Raw genomic sequence first — 27,154 nt, forward strand, 5'->3', positions numbered from 1 at the left:
ACAATTGGGTATAAAGTATTTAAATAATTTGCCTTTGAAATAAATAGCCCTACTATAATTTTTCACAGACACACACATGCGCACACATAAAACCACCATCTTTTATCCTGGCTCAGCTTTCTCCTAGATCTCAAAGCTAAAAGATAGTCTCTACCAGCTTGAGAATCAGTTCCAACCCAAGTATGATTGCGAAATATTTTGTTGAAACATGTGGCATGTCTTTTCCTAAACATAAAAGCTTTGTACAAAAGAGAATCTTTAACCCCAAGACCAGAATATTCACTATTTCAATGTTAATCTATAAATTTAAGTGAATACGTAATGGTTTTTATTTCGTTCACTTTTTAGCTTTATAATGGCTAGTATTAAAAAATAATACTTAATAAATTAATAATAATACTCTTCTCAAGTTTTTTGACATGTGCTTGATAATTTTTTTATTTCTTTCATTTTTTTATGGTGACATTGGTTAATAAAATCCAATAAGTTTCAGATGTACACTTTAACAGTAAGGCATATATATATATTTACACTGTGTGTTCACCTCCCATAGTTAGATTTCTTTCTGTCACCATATATTTAACCCGCTTTACCACATCTACCTCTCCCTTTTCCCCTCTCCCTTCCTTCTCCCCTCTGGTAACTACTAGACCCTGAGTCCATGACCCTGAGTCACTGTCCTGTTCATTTGTTACTTTTAGGTTTATAGCCCACATATAAGTGACATCATGTGATTTTCAGCTTTTTGTCTGGCTTATTTCGTTCAGCATGATTATCTCAATAATTTTTTAAATTATAACTGGACGTTATTTGAAATCAAGTTGCCAGTATCTTTTACAACATCACCAAAGATACTTATAAATTTCAAAAAACAAACTCTTTGCTACCAAAGTGGGCATTATTTTAGTAGCTCCCTGGTGAGAGAAATGTGAATCCATTTTGTTAAGGTCAGTAAATATATATTAAGTGCTTATTGTGAATAAAGAACTCTTTTAGGCTTTAGAGATTTAGATATGAATAAGACATGGACCCTGTACCTTGTCTTCAAGATAATTATAGTCAAAAGATAACTAATGTTTGGAAAGAAATAACTTTTAAATACTTTTCTGTTGAGTAATTATTACCCTCTGGGCACATGGTAGAGTATCCAAGAAATGCTTTTTGAAATAAAAGTATAAAAATAGATACTGTTAAGCCATTTTTTTAAATTATCTATAATAGGGAACATCATTCATTAATAAGTTCCTGCTCCATGCTGTACTTTGCAACTTCCTCCTACTCTGGCTATTCAGATCATCAGAAATATGTTAACTTACTTTCTTTGTATAAGAAATGCAATTATTTGTCCTATTTTCCCCTTCAATTATGCAGTTAACTCCTAGTCATACACAATAATAGTAAATTTGCAACAAAAAAAGTAAATTATTGGTAATTCAGCCATTACTGTACAGTACACTAGGTTGACCTAGTTAACAACTTAACCATAGCATGTGATCCTCACATAACAGAGAAGTATGAAAAACCAGAATATAGGAAACCTTTCCCTAAAAAAAAAAAAAAAGTTATGGATTCATTGGCATAAAAGTAAAATAGGAGTTATCTTCCCATATTAAGCTCCTCATACGAAAATCATCTTTAAGAATTTGACCATTTGTCACTATTTTTTATTATCATCCTTGTCCCAGCCACCTTTATCTCTTTCCTGAATTATGTTAACATCTTCCCAATTGGTCTCCCAGTTTTCCTTCAGTCATTTGTATTTTAACACAGGAAGATCCTTTTAAAATCTAAGTGAGATGATATCATTCTTAAAATCCTCCAGTAGCTTCTGTTATCACTGTAATATTAAAGTCCTTAAAATAGCTTTCAAGATTTTTCTGATCTGTTCTCTGCTACCTCCCAGACTTCCATCTTCCACTAATTTACCTCTCTAGCCACACTGCCTTCTTTACTGCTCCTTAAAGATATAAAGCACGCTTGCCTCAGGGCCTTTACATTTACTTTTCTCTGCCAGAATATACCCCCCTTAGTAGCCACATAGCTAATTTTCTCACATACTTTTCTCTTTGATAACATATCACTTTATCAATGAGACTCTTTAATGACCATCCTGTATAAAATGGCAACAATGTCCCCATCACCTCTTTCTCCTTCCCTGCTGTATTTTTTTTTATAATATTTAATATACTATCTGATATACTAGAATTTGTTTATTCATTGATAAGGCAAGGATTTTATTTGTTTGTTATTGCTTTATCTGCAGTGCCTAGGTGCGTAATAAATGCTCAGTGAATGTTTGTGGAATAAATTAAACTCAAATGATTGGCAATGTAGCCATAGCTCTTTTTTCTTTCTTCCTGGACTATGCTTATTTGACTCATAGAAGGTAGAAACCACATAACATACTGGATTATCTAAAATATCCTTCAAAGAGACTACAAGTATATTTTAACTAACTATATTATAAAATATTTAACATGATTAAACTTGATAAAAGCATTTTAGGGAGAAAAAGCTCCAATTTTTCTTCAGAACAGTGAAAGTCTTTTCAGTGGCCAAAGAGGATGGACATCCTTCTCATTTACATAGGCATAATCTTTTCCTCAATTAAGATACATTAGAGCTAGGAAGACCTGAATTTTGTTTTCCATGTGAGGTTTTAGCATTTGATAATTGTGTTCTTTCATTCATATGATCTTTATTCCAATTTTAACAGTAGTAACACAGTTTGAACCTTTTTTTTATAGATCAATCATTTAAGCCTGAAATAACCAATATTAGGGCAACAGGTGTCCTTAAGAGCACACACCTGTAAAGATGCCTGTTTTTCACCCTTTTCTATTGTATTCTGTAAAGTTTCCAACCTACATATTCATTATGGTCACCTTCATTTGTAATCTACATATCAATCTATTTTACTAAATTCTCCAGCCTAAAGGCACAAAGAAAGGAAGTACAGGCCCAACTTCTTTACTACATAGTCACCTCTTAGTTTAGATGAGCTCCTTATTGATGCTTTTAATTCTTTGTTGCTTGCTGTAAGTATAACAAAGCTATCTCTGTAGAGGCTTACATGTTTATTTGAAATTCATGGCCAAAAATCTTTTATTTTCTTGATGATGCTGTATTAAACAAAATGTCTGACCTATAGATCAAATTGCACATTACTGGGAAAAAAAAAATTATCAAGCTAATTGAACAATAACATTGTTAGGTAAGAGTTGTTACCTGTTAATGTCAGGCTTCTTTTTTACCATCTTTCTTTTTCCTTCTTTCTCTTTTTACAATTTTGTTCTAGACACTACAAATCTTTTTAAGAAGATGTTAATTTTAAAAGAAACTATTACTAGGTAATAATATAAAATAAAAAATGTGATTAGAATACAAAATATTTGGACTCTTAGCTGAGAACTGAGAGTTGAAATTAAGTTTTTGGAATCCCTTTTGTATCAACTTTTTAATTCATGTGAGGCTTTAGGCTTTTTAATTATGCCACTTGCAGAAGTGATTATGAAAATACAGTTTAAGGTTGGTGTGGATATTAGGTATTATCTATGTCAGTGAGTCACAAACCCTAGGTCTTCAAAAATAGTAATCTGACAAGATATAAAATATTTTAGAATACCTAACAAGTCACATAGTTTACTGAAATTAAATTATCCATGCTAGTTAAAACATCAGATTTCTTTCAATAGAATTATTTCAGCTCAGCATGGCAATGGTTCATTTCTCTTTTAATCAGAAGTTCTGAATGAAAGTTACATGGCTTTGTGTGTTTTATTTTTAACAGAAAATATTCATTATAACTCAAAAAAGAGTTTGGCATACTAAAATCTTTCAGAATAGGAATTCACTGTTTTTGGGTGGAGTAGATAATAAAAGGTTTTATTGCTGGTGAAATGGCTAGAAAAAACTTTGACCTAGTTTAATGTGTGCATTTTGCAGAAATGGAAATTTAGACTCGGGGAAATTCAGTGACCTAGCCTAAACTCTCATGCCTCCTAAGAGGTAGAGCTAAAACTTGGATTCTTATCTCCTGACTCCTAGTCCAGTCCTCTTTTCCATCATATGTATGGCATCACAGTGTTGGTAACCTGAACAGCCTATCTCACATTACAGAGTTCTAATGCGTGGGAAGAAGAATATTTCTGCCCTACTGTGTGTAGATGTGACATAGATACATAGAACAAGTAGCTTAACATATTTTTTCTTTCAAAAGTCTGTTTCCCACTCTGTCTGGTAAGGGACACATTGTTGGGTGGTATATTGCCTTTCCCAGAGAAGCATAATAAACATTAATCAAACTTTAATTTTGTTTTGCCTTGATACACGTTGAACTGACACCATCTCCCATCGCCTACTTGTTTGTTACACCCTCCTCCTCAGATGTGTTTTCAAAATGAAATATTATTTGGCTTTAGTTGAGAGTGGTCATCAGAATTTAGTAGCAAGAAACCATTCTTTTATGATTGTTATTTTAATAAATTCGAGATCTACATGATTTCTTCTAGTGAGTATAGCTAAAATTAACTGTTACATGCACATTACAAATAAGAGGCAGGATGATTTGGTAGACTCTCCATATTTAATTAATTAACAGTATGAAGTATTAAAAAATTACTGCCACTAACAAGAATTTTACTGGCACAAAAAATAGATTGGGGGCCAGAAATAATATGGTATTTAGATCCTCTCATTGCAGATTCTTGAAATGTCTCTGGACTAAGATGCAGATGTTACTTCTGGTATCTTTAAAAATAATTTAAAAACAGAATAGAATTTGTTGTGCTTTTTCATTTCTCATAAATTGAAAGGATATGGCTCCAGCTCAGAAGGAAAAAATTGCAGAGGTCAGAAAATGAAACAAAAAGATGGTTGGCACTTTGTTTAAGGGAGCACCCACGGGACCCAAGACCAAATTGTTTACCTTCTACAGATAATTTTTTTAAATAGCTTTGTTTGCTTAGTGTTCTTTTGTTGTTAGTTGCCTAGTAGGTAAATAATGTAAAGCCTTCTCCAGTCTTGAAAGCTCTTCAAAAGTACTGGCTCATTGAGGAATTTAAAAACCTGGGTGTCCTCATCGTTTGCTTTTTTTTAAGCACACACAATTAAGCAGTCCTGTGATTATAGAGCCATCTGCAGGAAAATTAGCAAGTTGCAACATAGTTAATGATTCTCTTACCAAGTTATTTCAAGTGATAAATGAAAAGTGACAAATTACAATTCATGTGGGTAAAGAAATGGACAGCCAAGAGATGCAAGAATTACTAAGAAGGATAACCTCCCTTTAATTTTTCAAAGGAAAGTGCTGTGTCATTGTGAGTTTTTGGTTAAAAAAAAAAACATGCAGTTTGCTTCAGGTTTTACATATTCTCAGTAATTATAGTTCTATCTCGTTTGAAGGAGTGTCTAATCATTGCCTTTTAGAGGCTTTGTAAGATCTGTCAATTCTGTTAGTGTTGATGTCAGAGAGATACTGTTTATTTACTTCAGAAAGAGATCTACTTGCTTTCTCCTCCAGGGAGGTATGGCTGTTTTATATATGCTCATTATAGTCATATGGTTGTCAAAAGGAGAGTTAAACAAGTGTTCTTTTGCCCTATAAATGCGTTTTTTTTTTTTTTTTTAGCCGATTGTTTCCATTGGCTATACAGATAGGTATTTTCTAATTGTGAATCATTAAGCATTTCTAAAACTCAAACTTGAGATCTGATGTTCTGCATTTGAGACATTTGATGTGATTTGTGAACCTAAGCATGTGTTTTTACTGTGTTCTCAGAAGTATGTTTTATGTGTGCGTTGAGGCTAATTTCCAACCGGTATCCAAACAGTTACAAGTACTCAGAGCAGTCTACAATATCATCCACTATAACTCTGATTATTGGTTTGGCTAAGATTTGAGTACTCACAATTAAGGCATAATTGGGACAATTTTTTCAGAGTATCGCCCGAATAAAGATCACAAAATGAGGTCTTTTGATTTTTACTATTTTCATACAGTGGAAATACAATGTTTAGAAGCCATTTTACTGATATATTGGTATCAGCAAGATGAGTGATATTGTTGAGGTAGAAGTTCCACTACGTGATTACAGATCAATAGCATAATCTTTAAACAATAGGTATTGAAAGTGGATTGGTTTAAGAGGGATGCATTATTTCACTAAAATTTTGTATTCCTGTTTTCTTCTTTGGAAAAGTTAGTTTTCTAAATTTTGAGGGTACTAGAAAAAGACCAGAAGACCAACTTCATGAACACTTAGAAATGGCTTTATTTACAAAGCAGCATATACCAGAACAATCTGCAGTATAATCTTCAGCTATAAAACCTGGAATTTTTGTGTCTGATTTTGGTGTGTCTGATTTAGTTAGTCAGGCTAAATAAATATTCCACGTTTAGGAGACAGCATTCACCCGCATGTCATCTCCCTATAAGCTAAATAAGGAAGAGGGGGCATTGGGAAGGTTTTTTTTGCATTCAATCTACCCACTTGTAGGTTCTCTCACTTATTATCCTCTTAAACCTACCCTCATTCCTCACCCCCTTATCAGCAATCATTTATTAGTTATTTACTGATTTTATGCTTTAGGAAAATGTAGAGTTCATTTGTGGAAGTATTCACATGTGATCTTTGTTTGGCTTCATTTATCACTCTGGAAATCGTTTTTTCCCCAGAATTGATTAACTTAGAATTAATGTCGAAACTTTTCATAAGGAATCCGGTGAACAAGTTTGAGTTTTCTCTTTCCAGCTGGATCTTCTGGCCTTTTGGGATACCGGGATGTAGCCGGCTTGTTTTAGAAAAATGTACAATAAGATTAACTACTAACTGGCCTCGATTAATTAATTCAAGAGACATAATTTAGTTAAATTTTCTTTTGAAAAATTTTTAGAATTTTGGGTCATTCTTGAAACATTACTGCTTTAAGGATAGTTTAAAAAATAGGTGAGAGTTCTAGTGATCTGTGTATCAGAGATAAACAGTAGATAATAAAATACATTAAAATAGTGCATGGTTAATCCCAACAAAAATTGCATAACTCCCCAAGGAAAATCTGCCAACTTTCCAATCAACCGAAAAATAAAAAGGAAAAAGGAAATTTTTGCATGGCAGCCTGGAAGGTAAATCGAAGTTGCTAGAAAATCTTTTTGAAAATATCTTTTCTTAAATCTTCAGTACAGAAGTAAATTGCTTAGGCAAAGCACTTTATAGCTTTTTCTTATCTAGCTTAGGTTTGTGCTTGATGACTGTCGGAATGGCAGTAAATATCACATCCTGAAACATTGAAGGGGATAAGCATATTTGCAAATTGGAGAAATGCAATAATCTTCAAACCAGGAATTATCAGTTTGCTAATAAAAGATGTATGGCTCCAAGTCATATTTTTTTCAGGGTTCTCTGACATTTTCATTAATCATGTTGCCCATATGTACAGTTATGCTCATTTGATTATAAAACATGGTGATTTTTGAGATTTTTGGACTAGGTATCATGAATATTGAGTCCGATCACATAATCTTGAAATAACACAGTGATTACATGGAATTGTGGGTGGAAACAATTCAGGGTAAAAAGTACATGACAGTTTAGAACTCCAGTGCAGACTGCATGTCTCTCTGAAATCAGGTTTAAAAAGTTGCCCTGTCTCCAGCTGACTCATTTTGTCAGACGGAGTCACAGGATTAACCCTTGACATGTTCTTTTTTTTTTTTTTTTAAAAAAAAAAAAAAAAAGGCAAGCAACGATTAAACAACTGCGTTGACCAGAGCAATACTCGATCCATCTATATGCATTTTTTCCTGTAATATGATTCTCCTTAAAAATGTGCTGCAGCTGTTATATAGATTAAATTAGATTCTTTTCAAAACATTTTAGAGGACAAGAAAAAAGGCTTTATCATAAGAGATCATTTGTAATTGTGATAAAGAAAATGACTCTACATCAACCAGCTTTGGTTTCTTTTGGGTAAGGGAACTTTAAAAACATAATATTTTGGAATAGCAAACTTAAAGGCCGTACCAGAGTGTACAGTAGAATATGAGAACATTTTATTTAGATTACCATCAGTTTTCTTGATGATTTATTTCTTCTTTTTGAAGAATGAGTTTAATGTCATATATATGTGGATCTGTATATATACCAACCCACCCTCCCTTTTTTATATACACTCTCAATTAGGCAGTGTTATGCAGTGAATGTATTACGTATGGGGGGGGCAGTCTTAAATACACTTGTCTGGATAGTGAATTTGTGTTTTTGAGAGGAGGTATGAAGAGTAGAAGCAAAAGCTTTTAATTACTAAACTCTGTTTATATTTCATATTCAGGTTTTAGGTTTAACAGCAAATCTTATCTAGTTAGTTGCTTAATAAACTGTTTTAGAACAACAGTAAGATTATGCTGTCTGGCTTTACTCTGAACTTTTTTACTTGAATATTTGTTTATTCCTTTCAGATATCATATAGTTGCCTGTAAAATAAAGAACTAATGATGAAATACTAAAGTTTTCATTGTGGTTTAATAGCCAAGATTGCATAATTGGATTTATGTTATGCTTTTGTTTTATCAGACAACATTGTACTCTCTCTCTCTTTACTGGCAGACCCCAAAGAAATGAGCCTGTTAAAGTGGATTTTTTTTAACCAATATATAAAAGTTTTCTCTGGTTGGGATAATGGTTGTAGGAAAAAAATGTTGAGGTATTGTCAGTGCTTTGTGGCTCCCTTTCTTCCCACCCCAGTCTCTCTTCAATTTCTATTCAAAAGTAAGGTTTGGGGGGGGGGGGGGTTATGTTTACATCGTTGAGGAAAAAGAAATTTTGTTTTAGATGGTTGGTTTTCCTTTTTTTAAAAAAAAGAATATCTGTTCTGTCCGAGAAAGATTATGTGTATGAAAGACTAAAATTTACTTGAATGGTTTTAAGGCATGGCATTGTTAATTGTAAATCAAAGCTTTTTACACAGTTCTCTAAGGATTGAAATGGGTCTTTGTGGTCTCTCAGGAGGGAGGAAGTTACAAACCACTCTGCAGACTGGCATTTTAATAGTCTGCTGTACAGTGATGTTCTTTTGCAGCTGCTGCTTAGCCTTTTCTATATCTGGAGAGTGTGGGGAGGTTTTATTGTTATTCTGATACCATCAACTTTTAAAACATTGTTAAGTTAACTGGCCTTATTGTTTGATTTAGTTTATTGCTATAATTTGATCAATATGTTCCACAAAATGGGAGGAGGGAGGTTAGTCCCTTATAGAATATTTAGAATATTTCTAAGTTAGAAGAGTTCTGCTTCATCAAAGTTGTCTTTGAAAAAAAAGTAATGTGCCCTTTTATGCAGCCTGTGCCCTCTCCTCTGATTAACAGGTTCCCTTAGAACTTCCAAGGCACAGGGAGAAGAGATAGTACAAAGAGATTTTGATTGGGGCAAATGAGAAAAAAGAAAAGTTGCTATTCTGTTTTTCTGTCCATACCAAAAGACAAATTAAAATTTTTTTAAATTACAAAACGTGTTTTTGTGTGAAAAATGTGTATTTGCAGACTATCTAAAACCTTTTGATTTCTAAATATAATTAATTTTTTAAGTCTATGAGACATTCATTTCCACAGATTACTTTTCCTTTTTCAGAAATTTGAGTATTTACCTCAAAATAGGAATATATTAAAAAATATAAATATATATAAAGTATTCCCTGAGAGCAATAATGAACTTAAGAGAAAAGACTACGAAACCTTTTTCAGTTTATCAACTAGAATGTCTGTTATATTCACTGACCTTTCATACTTTTTTTATAAGGGAAAACAAAACCTTGTTCGTTTTTTCTATTTGATTATCAAATTGTTTAGTACATATTAAATGTTCTAGAAGAGTCCAGTCCATTATAAACTTTTAGATAGTGTTATGAATGAGGCATTTAAGGGGCTTTCTAACCAAAAATCTGTATTAAATATTTTAAAAATAGATGTGTTTTCAAGATAATTTTTTGAATATTTGGGTTGAACATTTTCATAAAATGTGATCCTTTTCATTTTTTTAATATGATTTTACATTTTAAAAAAATGATGATTTGATCGTCCACTTTCTCCAGGAAGTGATTTCTTACTGTCTGGATCATTCTTGTTGCACATGGTTAAGTGTTTTCAATTCCTGATTGCTTGATCATATGTTTATCAAAGTTGGAAGCAACTTCAGGCTAAGACAGATGGTAATGTTGCGAGAGGTGTAGCAAGCTAGGTTTCCCTGCCACAAATGCTCTAATTTAATTAAAACTAAAGAAAGATTTGCAGATGTGTCCGTTTGCCTTTCTTTGAAATAGATAGACAGAATTTTATATATAAATAACAAAATTAATATTTACTTGGGATATTTATCTCCAGGGCACTATGCCTCTTTTCATTATTTAGCTATTTATAAGTAACTTGTATTTTTTTATTACTCCAAATTTTGTCTTATTGGTATCCTCCACAATGCAAGGACTTAATAGAAATTGAAGGAAGTTACTTCCAGCGTAAACCCTCCCTCTCTGCTCTGTGAGTTGGTTCAGTCCTGTTTTGCATAAGTTCCTTTTGAGTAGATCCATGTGTGGATGCATAGTGCTGAAGACTTAACTCTGTTTGGCTGTGTGGATGTATGTCTTGGAGAGAAGCTGTGTGCATTAGCTGCTAACAGTAACATTTTCAAAATCAACATGTATTGTGCTTATCCTGTCCCTGGAATGGGCAGCAATTCTTTGATGTATTACTACAATGGGAAGACGGTAAGTCTTTTTCTTTGTTCATATACTTCTGTTTGTTTAATGGAAAGCAGTATAAATTAATTGCTTTTTACTAAAACCTATGAGGTTTTATCATTTTTGAAATACATTTAGATTGTGTATTTCTTTGTAAATAGTGTCAGTAAAGTTGTCTTTGACATAGTTATTCAATAGTTGCTGACTTTTATTTTTAAAAAGTATAGAAAGTAAACTTGAATTTGTGAGTTATTTTTAATGCCTGATGTCTTTACTAGCAGTGAGCTCGAAAGTACATTTGTTTTAATGTCTTCTTATGTTGTAAACATATAATCTCTATATAAAATACATACACGTATATAGACAGAGAGAGGATTATTTAATGCTTTGTAGATAGAAGGCAAAGATGAAAGTCATATTGGTTATTTATAAAAATAACAAGTATGAAGCTCTGGGAATGATTAAGGAAGCAGTCAGCTAGTGAGGGCCGTATTTCCTGTTTGGAGTTTCAGGTCCAAACCCTGACTTTATTGGGAGACCATCTGTTTCCAATCAAACTAGAATTTTGACCCTGTACAGATTCATAAAATAAATCACTTTTTCGAAGAATGTATTTATACATTTTCCAAAAAATGTATTTCTGGTTGGTTTATAGCACATAGTTAGATGTTTTAAAATAATACCTTTCTGAGTTGCTAAGTAAGACTTTTTTTAATTACTTAGTATTAATTAATGTGTTTCTGCAAAACAAATACCTTTAAGTCAAAGGATTTTGTATATTCTAAAGAGAAAGTGAACTTCTCTGGAAGAATCAATATGAGTTATCTTTGTAAGATATTTGATAAACATTATAAAAATGTTATATGAATAATAATCTTGGATTTATGTCAGGAATTCAGTATTTTTCTCCTCTATCACCCCCCCCCCCAAACATCCTTCAGGTGTCTTATTAAATACATAAATGACTTTAGTGACCTTTTGGGGTTTTTTGGACGGGAGTAGAGTCATTTTTACTGTTAATGTTGGAAGTTATAAAGAAAATGTAATCACATATTCTTAAATAGGTATAAAATCAGATACATTTGTCCCTTCCCTTTTTACTACTGATTTTAAAGTGGCATATGGCTCTAGCTATCACTGCTTTGGTAAGGCCTCTTTAGACTTTGTTAACATTTGTTAACTTTTGAGTAAGCTTTCTTAATAGATGATAATCAAGCCAAAATATCCTTAAACTCATTAAAAAGTAGGTGTTCACACTGTTCATATGAGCGGAGCTTTAGAGAATGTGAGAAGTAAATGAGGTAATATAAGTGAAATTACTTGATCCTTCTGTAATTTTCTTACCAATTGTCTTTCAAATGCAAAAATACTTTTTCTGATTTTAAGTAGTCTTTTTGAAGATGGCGTGTGTGTATGTGTGTATGTATATATGAGTTGAGTAAAATTAATTTTACAGGACCTCTGAAGTAGAGAGACCATAACTCAAATTGAGTTTAAATTTTATTCTTTCGAGAGCACAGATCGCGCTATTACAACATTTCTCTTTGTTCTACATTGTTGGGGGGGCAACAGCTTTGATCGTATTAAGTATTTCCAGCCTTACGGTAGATGACAGAGTTGGTATGGTAGAAAAGTATAGCCTGAAAATTGATAGCCTGTGCCCGATATAGGTCAGAGGTGACTTTTATGTTCCTGAAAAATACATAAAGAGATGATACATTGTCTTAGTCTTCTAAATCGTAAGGCCTTGGTCTCGTATGTATTTTCTTATATGCGTTTTATTTTCATCACCTCTATCTAGTCGTTTATTATTATTATTATTCTCTTATAACTCTTCAATAAGAAAATCATGTGGTGTGTAATTATCCAAAGACTATGTAAATACCTTAGTGTTAGTATATATTGGGAAGTATCTACCCAACAATGCTTTAGAGTAAAAACTAGTACTTTAAATTAATAATTCCAGACTCTATGTGGAATATACTTCCTCATTTGAGTTACAGAATTTTTATATAATTCCCATAATGAACAGGTTAGATTTAAACCCTTTAACCCCATTTCATCAATATATTTTAAGATGATAAAGCAGATTAATATTTTGAAATGCTAATAAGTTCACATTGATTTCATTTTATTGCATTTTGATGTATTTTAATAATAAGACTGAACAGACTTTAGGGGAAAAAACATTAACCAGAGAAGAGCTTTATTATATTTTATTATTTAAGACTATGTGGCCGTATTGTATTGTTAGAAGTATAACAGGCTTGGGCATCTATTTTCAGAAAAGAAAAGCCAAAAATTTTAACACTATTTATCCCCACTATTTGAAAAGTGAAGGAGTTAATATGTTCTGTATCATATATAGCTTTTGTTTAGCTATTCTGTACCATACTGTAAGATATTAATATGTATTTATGATAGAGGACCTAAAAACCATTGTGAATATTATCAATTTTTTTTGAGATTTAAAAATAGCAAAGAATAATGGGTTTCTGAAGTCCCTTATATATAAAGAACTTGGCCTATATTCAGTTTTCTCATTGATGTGACTAAATTGTGTCCTTTATGCAGAAAGGTAGAAAGTCTTAGAGTTAAAGGAAGGAAAGTTTTGAGAAGAGAGGATTCTGGAGTTTTGGTCTTCATCCGATCTGATCAGCTTCCATTTTCTAGGCCTTGAACTGAAGATGCTACAGAGTGTTCCAGGTATAAAAATTGCTGCAAGTTACAGACATGATGCTCTTTTAACTTATCAAGGGATTATTTCAATCTTATTAGAGACAACACAGAAATCCAAGTTTTAAAACTCAAGCTTAGAAACACATTTTGAATACTAAGGTTGTTATAGAATCTGGGAAAGAGGAGATAGGAACTTGGCATGTTTATAAGGACCACTCTGTGTCAGGAGCTATGCTAGAGACTTTCTATTTACTTCATTTAATTCTCACATTCACTGTCATGTGTCTGTTTCTGGCCTCCTTTTATACAGAAGGAAAATGAGGTTCCAGGAAGTAATTTGGTCAAGCCCCACCCAGTAGTAAGTGCTGAGGCTACAGTTGAACCCAGGTCTCTCTTCCAGAAGCAGATTTTCTCTTTTATAGCACCTAAGAGCAAGTAAACTAGTATCCATAACAAAGGGCCAGACTTTATTTATCCTTACTGCCATTTGTATCAAAATATATTATTACAATGGAAAGAAAATAGTAAACCCTATTTAATTCCTACAAATAAATATATTTTGCATATATGATCAGACTAACAGTTTTCTCAATGCTAATTAATTTGATCAATTAAACAAATTGTTTCTTTTTAAGAAGAACTTACAAGTATCCTAGATATGTTTAAAAACTCAGGAAATTAGACTAGCAGGTCTTCCCTTCCACTAGAATGTGTGGTACTAAAATTTGGTTTTGCCATGGTTTTAGTACCTGTCTGCTCACATAATTTTGTATTTTCATAAGAAGTGAGGTGACAGGTAGCTAAAACTGTATTGTAAATATTTCTAAGACTTATTTTTCAAATAAACATTTTCAGTTAACAAAAGCACTAAAACAAATGGGAGAATGTATAGAGCTACATATCTGTTTCATTGGGGATTTATTGCTAATTAACTTGAGGAGAGGGGAAAAAAATGCAATTAAATTAATTCAAATTTCCAGGCTGTCTGTGGGCCCAGTAGAGTTAACTCTAACATGTATGAGGAGGAAAACATGAAGTCATTTAAAAATTCTCTGAAAATAGAATACTAAAGACATTGAATGACAAGGACTTCAGCATAAATCTACTTAAGATTGTTTTTCCCTTTATCAAAAATATCTGAGACTATATTCCTGTTATAAATCCAAAAAGGCCTTTTTTCTTCATTCAAGTGAGCACAAACACCAGTAAGTTAAAACTGTAGTCCCCCTACCCAAAGAAGATGTTGTTACTCACTGAGCTTCATCAGTGTTTTAGAAAGAAATTTGTTTCCCTTTCCACTAGTCAATGGACATGTTGAAGAAAAGGATCACGTGCTATATTGTTGGACTTAAATTTCTCTAAAATGTAGGTAAGAAGTGACACACATTGATTTGTTTAGTTTGTTATTCTAACATACATATTTCAAACTCAGTCTCTTAAAAATTCCATAGTTTATATCTCAGGAGAAAATGTGTGGTCATTATAAAAATGATAGCAGTTACAATAAAGAGCTGATAAAATATGATGAGTGATGTTAACATAAGATTAAAAAAAATGTGTTTGACTTACCTGAGAAGTTTTTTTCACAGTGGAAAACCAATAATATTCAACTATGTTTGTTAGACAGCAAAGGTAGTAATTGATTTTGAGCTGCTTTATACTTAAAACTGGAATTCTTTTTTCTTGCTGTTGTTAGAAAGGGCATTTTACTTTATTTCACCCCTAAACATGTCTCTGGAAATCCTTAGGGAAAGATACTGGTCCTTTTATTTATGAAACTGTTGCAAATATAAACATATATTTATCTTCTTTATAGAAATTCCAATTATGTTTTCAGCAGGCTAATTAGGTGAAAAGAATCTCCATAGAGATAACTTGTATGTCCCTGAGTTAGTCCTTATACTTCAGACAATTTGGTTTATAATGCCTTTTGGTTTCAATTCAGATATCTAAATATTTCCTCCCTTGAGCTTGGAATTACCTTAAAAATTGTAGTTGTAGATTAGACTTTTTATGACAAAGCTTGCTATTTTTGTATAATACTAAAATACCAAGAGCATCGAGGTGTTTATCAAATCTGTCATTTGTGTGTTCTTAGATAATGGGAAATTCTTAAAAATAGACTGCTGTTTTATAGATTTATTTAAATGTTTTAATGACTTTCTTTTGGGTTATGTTTTTTAATTTTGATTAGAAAAGGAACAAGGAAAGGGGGAAGACCTAAATTTCAGCAATGTTAAAATTTTGCCATTTATGTTAAAGGTGCTTTTTAACTGATCAGAAAAATCAACGTAAAGTTGTTCGTAGGGAATTTCTTTAACTTCCTCTAATGCTATTCTCAGTGACTATAAATATTAAACATTTTTTTTATTTACTCTTTTTTAAATAGCCTCTTTTTTTCCTAAATTCAGGTCCTACAAAATTCAGGAAGCTGTTGTTTGTTTTGTACTATATGCAGAACTTTCATAGGTTAATCAACAATAAGTAAAAAATAAATTTTATAATCACTTTTTTCCTTAGTTTTTGAATGTTAACCCTTAAGCGTGTATTTTAAAAATTATTGGCCCAGAGGTTTAATTACAGATTTTCAAAATAGGATTTGACTTGGGTTCGCATTTTCTTTTTTTCTAGTAATCTAGACTTTTATATTTTTTCAGGTTTTAGGACCTCAGATTATGTAAAAATTTTTGTCATTTAATACAAAATATAGTTATGTAAAATATCAGATAAATTAAGTGGGTATTCTTGACTATAATTTTACATTTTTATTTTAAAATTATGATGGTAGGGATAAGTTAGCCAAACGATTTTGTTTTATTTTGGTAAATTGATACCAATTGTGCTGAAGATTATATTATAATAAATTTTTTACATATTAGAGGTCCATGATAGCATGAATTAAAGCATTTAATGATATGTTATATATTGGAAATTAAAGAGAACATTATTCAAATCATCTTGACAAAAGAACCACTAGAGGCCTAAATGTAATGAAATCTCAGTAATAATTTCGGTGTTAGTGCATGTTCAGAAAAATGGATAGGCTTCTCCATCTTTCCTCTTTCTAGATTACTAAAAGTGTTCCCAAAATGTTTGAGAGTTTGGGCTGATTTGGATTTTCTTAGGCCTTGGAGGTTATGAGACTTCCAGAATATTTCTTTCAAAATAATTTATGTAATTTTAAACTGCCAGATAAGAAAGAATGATCCAAATCTGTGTTATTCTATATAACTAATAGTCACATGACTGTTTAAATTAATTAAAATAAAATTAAAAATTTAGTTCCTCAGTCATACTATCCACATTTGAACTGTTCAATAGTCATGTGTAACTAACTAGTGGCTACTGTATTTTGTACAGCATAGATACAGAACATTTCCATCATCACAGAAACCTATCAGACAGTCCTCATCTAAAGCATTCCTCTTATTTTCTGTGGAGGGATATTTTAATTAAGATATATAGCTATTCTCACATACTAAAGAAAATTCCCAACTCATCTCTACATCATTTGGGACGTTTAAAAATATCAGTCACCACACAAGCTATGAATCTATTATAAAAAGCACGGAAATGACATCGTCTTTTAACTCATTACTTGATGTGACACGATAAAAAGAAAAAAATATTTTTAGCAAAAACTTCTGCTTCCTTGCATCTTTTCTCAATAACAGAAAATCATTATGCCTTCCTGCCTTACATGAATGTTTCCAATATTAATTATATGAAGGATGCATTGAAATCAAGAGCATTGTACACAGCTCCAGCCTCCAGAGATAAACAGAAAGTGGGCTTCCCTGAATTTAGAATTATCCATATGACTAAACTGAATTATCCAAACAGGAAAAAAAGGAATCTGTTTTTGCTAACTTGACACCAATTGGTTATATGAACTACATTCCAAGAATAATTTCATGATCACTATAAAGAGTAAATATTCATTTGCGAAGTAGTCTATCACTCTTAAAAAGTCTGTTTGGGTGGATGGAATAAGAATGTCAAAGATATTAATATGGATTTGTTCTTTTCAACCAGACTTAACAGTGAAAGGGAGGTACTGTTAGATTTTCAGTTATATATTCGTTCAAGTTGGAATCAATATTATGGTTCTATTCACCACTCAGATTTCTCTCATCGTCATTCCTGAAGGAGAAAATATAAATGCTTGGGAAAGAATAAAGACAGTCCCATGATAGCTCTTGTGAGCCTGACCTGAAATGGAGGCTAGAATTCTAAAGATAATTTCTAAGTATTTCCCACATTTTAATAGAACATCACAAATTACTTAATTGTAACTGTTTCTATTTCTCTTTAAAATAGACTCCTGGTAGATTTTAATTATCTTAAAGCATATATATGTTCTTTTCTCTTAATTTTAAGATTGTTTGTTGTGATATAAAATCATACTTAAGATTTAAATGTATGATTAGATCATTAAATAGAGAAAAGAAAACTGGCATCTGTGTGCAGGTGATCAGATGACATAAGCAGTCTGGTTTTAATTTGTGGCCAGTACTGATTGTAACTAAAAGAGACTTGCTCTTTTTGTGGAATTGGCTGGCTATTTCCCTACATCTGGAGTTAATAAAGTCTTTGAGACCACATCAGTTGCGCTTTGCCGTAAGAACTCTTTGATCTGAAAAATCGAGACTGGCACAACTGCTGCTTCATAACATTGCATCTATGTTTTTGCAAGCTATGGTTAAGATACCAAAAGTAAAGTTATTTGGCCTGTGTTAGAAATGCTGTTAAATTGGCCTCTTTGAGAACCATGTTTTTCAAAACATTGTTATTATGATACAAACTTTGAATTTATGTTAGGAAATAAATGATAAACTTAGAGCAATTTGGTTTTTACCATTTTCATTTAAAGAGCTGTCCTTCAAAAGTCTATTTATTTTTTCCAAAGTCTGCTTATAAAAGGCTAACATTAAAAATAACTTTACCTCTAAAATGAGCCCCTGTTTTCTGCATACAGCTTAAAAATTTTTACAAAAGTAAGCAAGTCTCTTCTGCTTTATGTCTTGATTTTCTTGCTTTCCATGACAGTCTTTATCAACCATTATCTGATCAGCATATTCTTTATTTGACACTGATTTTTAAATCAATAAAATTAGGTTTATCCTTTTACTTGCTTTTGTAATTGCAAACCATTTAAATATTTTAACGTGTAAGTATATCATGTATGGAATAAGGATAAAGAAATATAATTGACAAATTATGTATAAATTTAAACTGATAAATTATGTAGGTTTTTTTGTGTGAAATCACACCTCAAAACCTTTCATAATTAACAGTGGGAGGCTTACATTATATACTGTTTCCATTTATAACCTGTATAGAGTCAGAGAATTTTATAGTTCATATTTTCAAATCACTGAGGGGTGTGTATAGTCAATAAGCATTTGTGACAAAAAAAAATGTTCTAGTGCTCTCTTCTAAATTTTATTGTTATTGTATTTTCTTGCTAGGTGTGTGGATTTACCATTTTTCCTTATTAATGATTTCAGCCTAGTTTGGGAAAATCTGCATATAAAGGGGACAGAGGGCATCTAGCTGTAGTAAATTTAGACACTGAAAATTAATTAAAGGGAAAAAGTGCAAAATTCCTTTTCTAAAAACTTTTTCCTGCCTCTGAACCTACAACCAAACACTATTGTATATACTCAAATATTTCATTTGAACAATATTTTTATGTAATAGCAAGCACTAAGCTAGAAAAACATGCCTAATATGTATAATGGAAAAACCATTTTATCTGCTTTATTCCTCTGAGTAGAATCCTTCTGGGTGTGATTCATAGGAATATACCTTGTCCCATACTTCTCAGGTACCACAAGTGTGTGTGTTTACCTCTGGATTGTGAAAGGTAGTAAACTAACCTGGATTACCATTCCATTAAAAAGATACACCCGTGTAAGTATTAACATAATTAGCGAGAAGACTAAAAATGGACTTTTTAACTTTTTATTTAGGGTAAATTTGTAGGATCACATTAGACAGCTAAGAAATAGGACTGACCAGGGGTAATATGTGGTGGTATAACTGCTTCTGTAAGAATAATAAAGAGATGATACTATTAGCTAATACTCAGTGGTTACTGTTCTAAACATTTTGCATGTGTTATCTTGTCTAATTGTTGCATCAGTCCCCTGATGCAGGTACTGTTAGCACCATCTTACAAATGAGGAAGTTGAGTCTGGCAGGTTAGGTAATTTGGCAGAAGTCTTTACATTTAGTTAGTGCCTCAAAGAAAGACTAAATGAATATAAATGATAGTTTATGCAAATAAAAAATTTGAAAATTTGACTTCCATTTTAATCTCATTGCATGCTTCCTCCACTTTTTTATTGATGCATAGAAATATATACTGGGTAAAAATATCAGACTGTTTAGAAGGGCATAAAGTAAATGTCCTCCTTCCCAGTTTTAAGTCCAAGTTAGTAACCGCTAATTCTTGTATGTAATTTCAGAAATTTTCTGTACTTATGCAAAAAACATGATTTTTTACACATGCTCCCATAATTTTAGTAAGGTAATTACTTTCTTCCACTTAAGTGAACACTTAGAATTTTTATTTTGGAATGAAATTTAATGGGCTTACCCTTATCAAACTAAAAAGGATTATGTTTCAACACTGCTCACAATAAAACACTATTCCATTCTTCTTATCTCCTGATTTACTTTTACAGACCATGCATTACCTTAAATGTTATTTGTTTTCCTTCTCGGTTTCAGTAGTCATTGTGAGAATGGTTTGATCATGTTTTGATTATTAAGGTTATTTGGCTGCCCATTTAGTTTTCTAGAGAAATGACAGTGTTGGCCATTTGCCAGTTCAAAATGTTCATACTTTTGCTTATCTGAAGCAAAAGTTTACCAAAGGAAATTAATATTGCTCTGAAAAATTAAATGAGATTTTACTTAAAATTGCGCCAGACTTGAAAGTTTACTTGAAATTAAAATATTAAAACCTTCCAGCAAAACTTGGTCTTAATTTTGCTAACCCTACTAAATTAAGGAAGTTTCTGAACAATTGTGTTGTACCTTTCACGGTCATCTTTTAATAGTAACAAAAGATAGTAACATTTAAGATTTAGTATTTTGATTTTGATAAATCTTGTAACAGTGATAAGAATGAATTTTATGAAACCAAATTTTATTTTGTGCTATATTTAAAAGACATTCGTTTCGACCATCACATTTTGAATCGTAAGCTTATGTGGATTTGTGTTTTATAAACAAAGTCAACATTTATGACTTTATTCAAACACCTGGTATAATTGTCACAAAAGATGCATTGTGGGAATACTTGGAGTAGTTTATTTTTCTATTCATCAGTTAAACACAAACATGTAGAGAGTAACCAAGTTAGACATTATTATATGTAGATTTAGACAGTTCTTCAGATTTGTGGTCTTTATATATTATTAGATAGGCCTTTGTGGTCATTTGTATATGTAGCTCTCATTTTATATGTGACATGATCATAATTTAGATTTTAATTAAATTTTCTATTTTAAGGTATATGCACCATCCCCAAATTCAGAAGATTTCAACCGTGAATCTCCTAGTTATCCATCTCCCAAGCCACCAACCAGTATGTTTGCTAGCACTTTCTTTATGCAAGGTAAGTACTACCAAATAGTTTTCAAATGCTACAGCAGTTGCCTATTGTATATTAGCTAATAATTTAAAGTCATAAGGAAAGAGAATACCTTTATAGGAATTCAGACATGATTTATCTAGGTATTTCTAGCTGATATAAATTAAAATTAATTGTAAAGTTTTATAGTGCTATTTTTCATTTCTGACTGCAGTTGGACTATCCAGGAAACCATTGGAGTGCCTCACCTAGTATTGATTAAATTTGTAAAGGACTTCAATTGAGAAAAATGAATAGAATTACTCTTTCTTATTTTAGGATTTAAATGTATAAAGATTTTAACAACTCTAGTTTCTAGTTTAGGTTACAGATTCATATCACTCCTGGAATTATCAGTATAAATAAAAGTGAATATCATAAAACAGAATAAGACTTGTTCAGGTAGAAAAAGTGTTTCATTTCCTTTAATTCATGCCTAGCAAATTATTTTTATTTGGTCTCCTGTGGTTTTAGAGTATGGGAAGCATATACTATGGGAGCAGTAAATTACTGCATAAGTGGTTCCTTGACTTTACAGTGGTGAGTGAAGTCATTGCTAACACATTTCGTTTAAAGGCTGACTACAGTATAGTCATTATCAATTACTTAGGTTTACTATTAGAGAAACTTATTTATTCCACAGTTTCAGAATGTTTGCTGTAATGTACATTGCTTGTTATAGATGAAGGACTTTTTGTGTATATTTATAGGTATGCCATTTAACTCAAAATTAAATTCAACCTATTCCCAAATTTGGAATTTTTATTATCTTTCATATAATTTACATTTTTTGAGGATTTTTATAATGATCCGCCTGCTAGATTGGATTACCTGTTTTTCCCCCTCTAACTGTAAAGATTTATTCTTTCTTCTTAGATAGTAATTATACAGTTTGTAGGGAAGAAAACTATAGATAGAAGAAAGGAGAGGAAAAAATATTTGGAGGGTACTTTTTGAATTTTTATAGCATCATCAAAATAAAAGAAAATTTTTTAGCTAAGGAAGATTTTATATTTCTGTCTTAGATGGGACCCACAATTCTTCTGACCTTTGGAGTTCATCAAATGGGATGAGCCAGCCTGGTTTTGGTGGAATTCTGGGGACCTCCACTTCACATATGTCTCAATCCAGTAGTTATGGCAGCCTTCATTCACATGACCGCTTGGTAAGCTCTAACACATAACTAGGGTGTTTCTTTTTAGATTACAAGTATAAGATTTGATTCTGCCAAAACTTCTCAAGTTTGCAATACTTCTAGGTTTATTGCATTAAGCACGCCTTTTTAAAAAATAAATGACAGTAGTAGCACTCTTTAGCTGCTAACTTGTGATGTTCTTTTTGACCTGTGATAGTAGTTGTCCAGTTATACATGTGTGTATTGTTCAGAAAATGTATTTTAATAGATTGTGTCTCTTTCTCCCTTTCTCTAGAGTTATCCTCCACACTCAGTTTCACCAACAGACATAAACACGAGTCTTCCACCAATGTCCAGCTTTCATCGCAGCAGTACCAGCAGTTCACCTTATGTTGCTGCCTCACACACTCCTCCCATCAATGGATCAGATAGCATTCTAGGTGAGCTTTTTTAGATTGGCAAAACTCCGTAAAACCTATTTGGGGATTTACAGTAAACCCCATGTCTTTCTATATATATTGTTAGTATAGAGTTTTAAAAAGAAAGAAAGAAAAGAAACTTTTTTATTTTCATTAATGTAGAAACTAGTAAGGAACCCATCTTTACCTTAGCTTATTAAGTATAACACATACAGAGTATTTGCTAGTTTATTTTGACAGTTGTGAGATAGCAGTAGAGAACACCCTTGAAATAATGGCAGAGTGCTAAAAAAATAAATAACAGCATGCCAGCTTGCTAAAATTCTTGATTTGTTTTCCTACTTGAAATATTCAGGAACCAGAGGGAATGCTGCTGGAAGCTCACAGACAGGTGATGCACTTGGAAAGGCTTTGGCATCTGTGAGTACTGATTTTACATGTTCTGTTGAATGAAGTTTACACTGCTAAATGCAGTGATTATATTTGTGGTTAATATGTGTCATAGTTAAAGGATGTAGTTATAACAGGTTCAGCTTCATTACTCATTTAGCATTATTCTTAATTTGTATTGATTCATGCTGCCCTTAAAATAACTCATGAGATACTCTGAATTCTCTTTAAATCATATTAATCTTTTGCCTTTTACTGAAAAGAACTCATGAGAACACTCCCACAAGGTCTATCCTTCTAACTTTAATTTAAATGTATGTCTTTGTCTTGATGGAACAGATATAGATGGAAGAGAAATTTGGACATTGTAAAACCTAGAGCACAGATGACTGATATTAATATTAAATGTTTTTATTATTTTAAATATATACTTAGCGAGTTTCCCATTAAAATCAGTCAAGTGGAACCAAGAAAGACAACTCAGTTATTCTTCTGATCTAGAGAAGGAAGTGCTTTTATAAGGGATTTTTCCAAGATGGGTAGTATTTTACATTTTTTTAAAAGGAAAAAATAACCATCTGCAACTGATTCATTCAAGAAATAGGAAATGAGAGCTTTCCCCCTAAAAAGCCAGATTCTTTGAAGAATTCATGCTAAATTGAGTTAAAACTGACTCAAAGAAATTCTATAGCATTTTCTTGAACATCTAGGTTATATTTCATCAGGACATTAATGACAAAGCAATTATTTGGTTTAATAAGCATTGGTTTAAAGCATTGGTTATGTTTTAATATGTGATTCTTAAAACACTACAACTGAAATCCTTTCTTTTGGAAGTTTTTTTGGAGAGCATTTACCAGTAATCCACAGAGATTACAAATCTAATTGTTTAAAAGAGGCACTCTCCTTTGTACTTTCTGAAGTTTCTCCTTAGGCTTTTTCTTTCTTTTTTCCTTCTGAATGATATGCCTCTCAGAATTCCCACAGAGAGTAGTCTTATATTTCCTATGACAGGCAGTTAACTCTGTCAAACACATTTGCTACTGTTCATAGGGAGGGCAGACCACTTAATGTGTGAGTAATTAATAGGAAGCAACTATTAAACATTTAAGGAGGTAAACCTCTTTGTATGTGGTTTCTGTAGATAAACCTTTCTCTGCGGCTGAGCACAAGTGTCTTGAGAAATGAAGCCAAGTCAAATTCATCTATCACCTAATGGAGCCCTGCACAAAACAGAGCTCAGTAAATGTTTGTTGAAGTCAGTCTTGCATTATATAACAAAAATAGTGATAACAAAACCCACAAAAATATCAGCTATAATTTGAATGTTTACTAGGTGCTATATACGTTCCCAAGTGTTTTCATGCTTCATTTAATCCTCAAAAAAAAAAAACCTGTGAGGTTGGCATTATTTTCCCCATATTGCAGAAGGAGAACTAAGGTTTAAAAGGTTAAGTAACTTCAGCTCAGAAAGATTAAGTCGCTTGCCCTAGGGATCACTAAGCTGGTAAAGGGAAAGCCCATATATATTTGATGAAAACCCTGATCCGATGATCTTTAACTACTCTGAAAGAGCAGTGCTACAGTAACTTGTTTTACAGGGTGATAAGGATTAAAGGTAGTTGTCCCACTTTTTTGGACTTATTCCCACCTGATGAAAACTACCTACTGAGGAAGAAAATTATTCTATAATATTAAATTTGATTGTCTCCAGATATTTGATTGGCTTGTCATATTCTTTCTGCTGGTTCTGAAGGAATCCAGTAGCAGTATTTCACATGTAGGAGGACAAATAATATTTGAGCTCTCAATTCTAGCCAACTTTTAGAAATATAATGTGCATTTCTGGGGCTTTTTTTCTAAAAGATCTTCTGTTTATTTTATTCAAAGAAAACTTATGTAAAGGAATCTTGGCACATAGGTAGGCAAGAATTTGTGATATTCTCAGTGGTCCTTCAAACTCCTTTCCAGTTACCCTTCAAGGCCTTGACTGTTATCCGGTATTATGACCAGCATACTAGCCAACCAGTTGGCATTTGGAAAAGAAAATCCAAATTCACTGTGAGTAGAAGCCAGGGAAGAATGTTTAATCTAGTTAGTGGGTGGGCTTTTGTTGTCATGGAAACTCAGCTCTGTCATCCTATGTTGTTACTAGGCAAGAGCTGCTAGGTCATTCCATAAATCATGTCTGTCATAGCTGACGGTGATGCATTCCATCTGCTCCATCACTGCATGCCATAGTCTGCACACTTCAAATCCCTTCCTTCAATCCATCTGCTGTCCCCCTCCCCATTGGACACCTCCTCCAAATACATTCTTTCTCTAACTCCATTACAGATTCGCATTCACTTTACTGCTTTCAGAATGTACTGAAAGACAAAAACACTACATTGGGGATAGGAAAGATTAGGAGAGAAGAAAAGAAGGAATTCTATGAGGATTACATTTAAGAGTCTGACAAACGTATCAGAATTTTATTTTATGTATTATAGATCTTCGGAAATGGTGACCATGAGTATTTTGAACTTGTTAAGTTCTTAAGAATATGACTTTTTAATATAGCATCTAGTTTTAGATGGTGAAACACCATGCTATTGTTACTACAAATTATTTCTAGATCCTCAATTGTCTGATATATGTCTTAGAAGGTCTTTCATGTGTGAAACATCAGAGGGTACAACCTTTGTTCTTCAGTGTAGGTATTAAAGAGCACACAGAATACTGTGTGATTAAACATGTAAGGCCAGATAATACATTTGCAAAGGTTCTTTTCTTTTAGGTTTAAGCCTGGGTAATTGTGGTCTTAATCTCAGGATAGCTAGAAAGAGAATTGTACATGAAAGTATTTACACAAAGTTCCCAAAGCCTTGTGGATTATGCATTAGTTTAGATAATAAACTAGGATAGATAGAAGGAAAGGAAAATCTGGGTATCCGTGCCATTTCTAATGTATTTCCCTGAACATTTGCCAGACAATAACCCTTTAAGATTGTGCCCATGGAGAGTTATATAGAGGAAGAAACATCTGGTTTATTTCAGTGCCTAATACCGTATCAAAACACTTGGTCTTTAATTTAGAGGAGATCAAACAAGAGAACTGTTTAACTTTGTTGATTATATTAGACTTCTTTGTGATAATTTATGTTTTGATTTTTCTACCTCAGAGACGGGGTGGGGGAAGGGGAAAGAGAGAGAGAATTTTAATCTGGATAGTTAAATGGTCAGTAGTCTCTAACAAAAGGGAAGGAAATTCAAGGAAGTTGACGTTTAAAAGTAATTCATGAAATAAGTTTCTTTGTTCCTTAGACTCAATAACATTAACATAATAAAGATTAACTGAAATGTGCACTGTGGTGTTTAAAAAATTGGGCCCACAGTTCCAGGGTTCGGTTTGGGAGCTCTCCATTGTTTCTTTTTTGTCTGAGGCCCTTTTCATTACCCTCTGGCTTATTGGCACCCTGCTGATTGGAATGGACCATGACTGATAGGAGGAGGAGCCTCATTTGTTGCAGTAAAATGAGGCATATTACCGTTTAAGCCTGGCAGAAGGTATTGGGAGTTATTCATCATTGGTCATTTAACAGTAGGAGGACCACGGCTGCATGCAGAATGAGTTCTTACTTTGTGTTTATACTCTAGATTCTGAATCACTCCCCATCCTCATTTTTAAATGACTGACTTTTTTTCTTTTTCTTTTTTTCCCCAAACATCAATATAGGAGTTCTTTAAGGTCAGAAAGTACAAAAAGTAACGTATGCCTGATTTAGATTACTCTTTGTCAAATAAAACCTTATGTTTAGAATTTCTTAAAGTAGCACAACAGTTTCTATATAGAATAAGTATAATTTGTTTGTTACTTGATAATAAAATAAATATACAGAGGTAAAGTGTAATGAAATGATCTGTGATCTAAAAGGCTGTTATTTTGCCTTTTTAATGTTGTGTTGCTCCTCCTCTTCCCACATACACATCCTTTTTATGAAAATAAAAGGGATAAGAAGTCCTATAAGTTGCCAGGCTGCCTGTCAGTTCAGGAAAAGCATTAATAATAATTCTGTCTGTTATCACTTTAGTTGAGGGCAAAGTAGAACCAGAGAATGTGATGGATGAGTGGAAAAAAATGGTTTTTTATTGTACAAATGGAAAAACTTCTTTCGAAAA

At 32.4% G+C, this 27,154-nt stretch overlaps 1 protein-coding gene across 8 annotated transcripts in view; it reads left to right on the top strand.

The window, feature by feature from the left end:
* The window catches only part of TCF12 (transcription factor 12), a 286,947-nt gene that overhangs the window by 224,655 nt on the left and 35,138 nt on the right, over positions 1–27,154 (top strand). For 6 of the 8 annotated variants that reach the window (XM_016160437.2, XM_016160436.2, XM_036238494.1 and 3 more), the window contains 4 exons: positions 20,929–21,034; positions 22,075–22,214; positions 22,480–22,624; positions 22,959–23,023. In XM_016160437.2, coding sequence (XP_016015923.1) covers positions 20,929–21,034; positions 22,075–22,214; positions 22,480–22,624; positions 22,959–23,023 — 456 coding nt within the window. Of the gene's footprint in view, positions 1–10,016; positions 10,753–20,928; positions 21,035–22,074; positions 22,215–22,479; positions 22,625–22,958; positions 23,024–27,154 lie in introns of those variants that run through there. The other 2 variants (XM_016160441.2, XM_016160442.2) reach the window with 2 other exon arrangements.

This window comes from Rousettus aegyptiacus, unplaced genomic scaffold, assembly GCF_014176215.1.
Source record: "Rousettus aegyptiacus isolate mRouAeg1 unplaced genomic scaffold, mRouAeg1.p scaffold_m13_p_3, whole genome shotgun sequence".
Classification (NCBI taxonomy): Eukaryota; Metazoa; Chordata; class Mammalia; order Chiroptera; family Pteropodidae; genus Rousettus; species Rousettus aegyptiacus.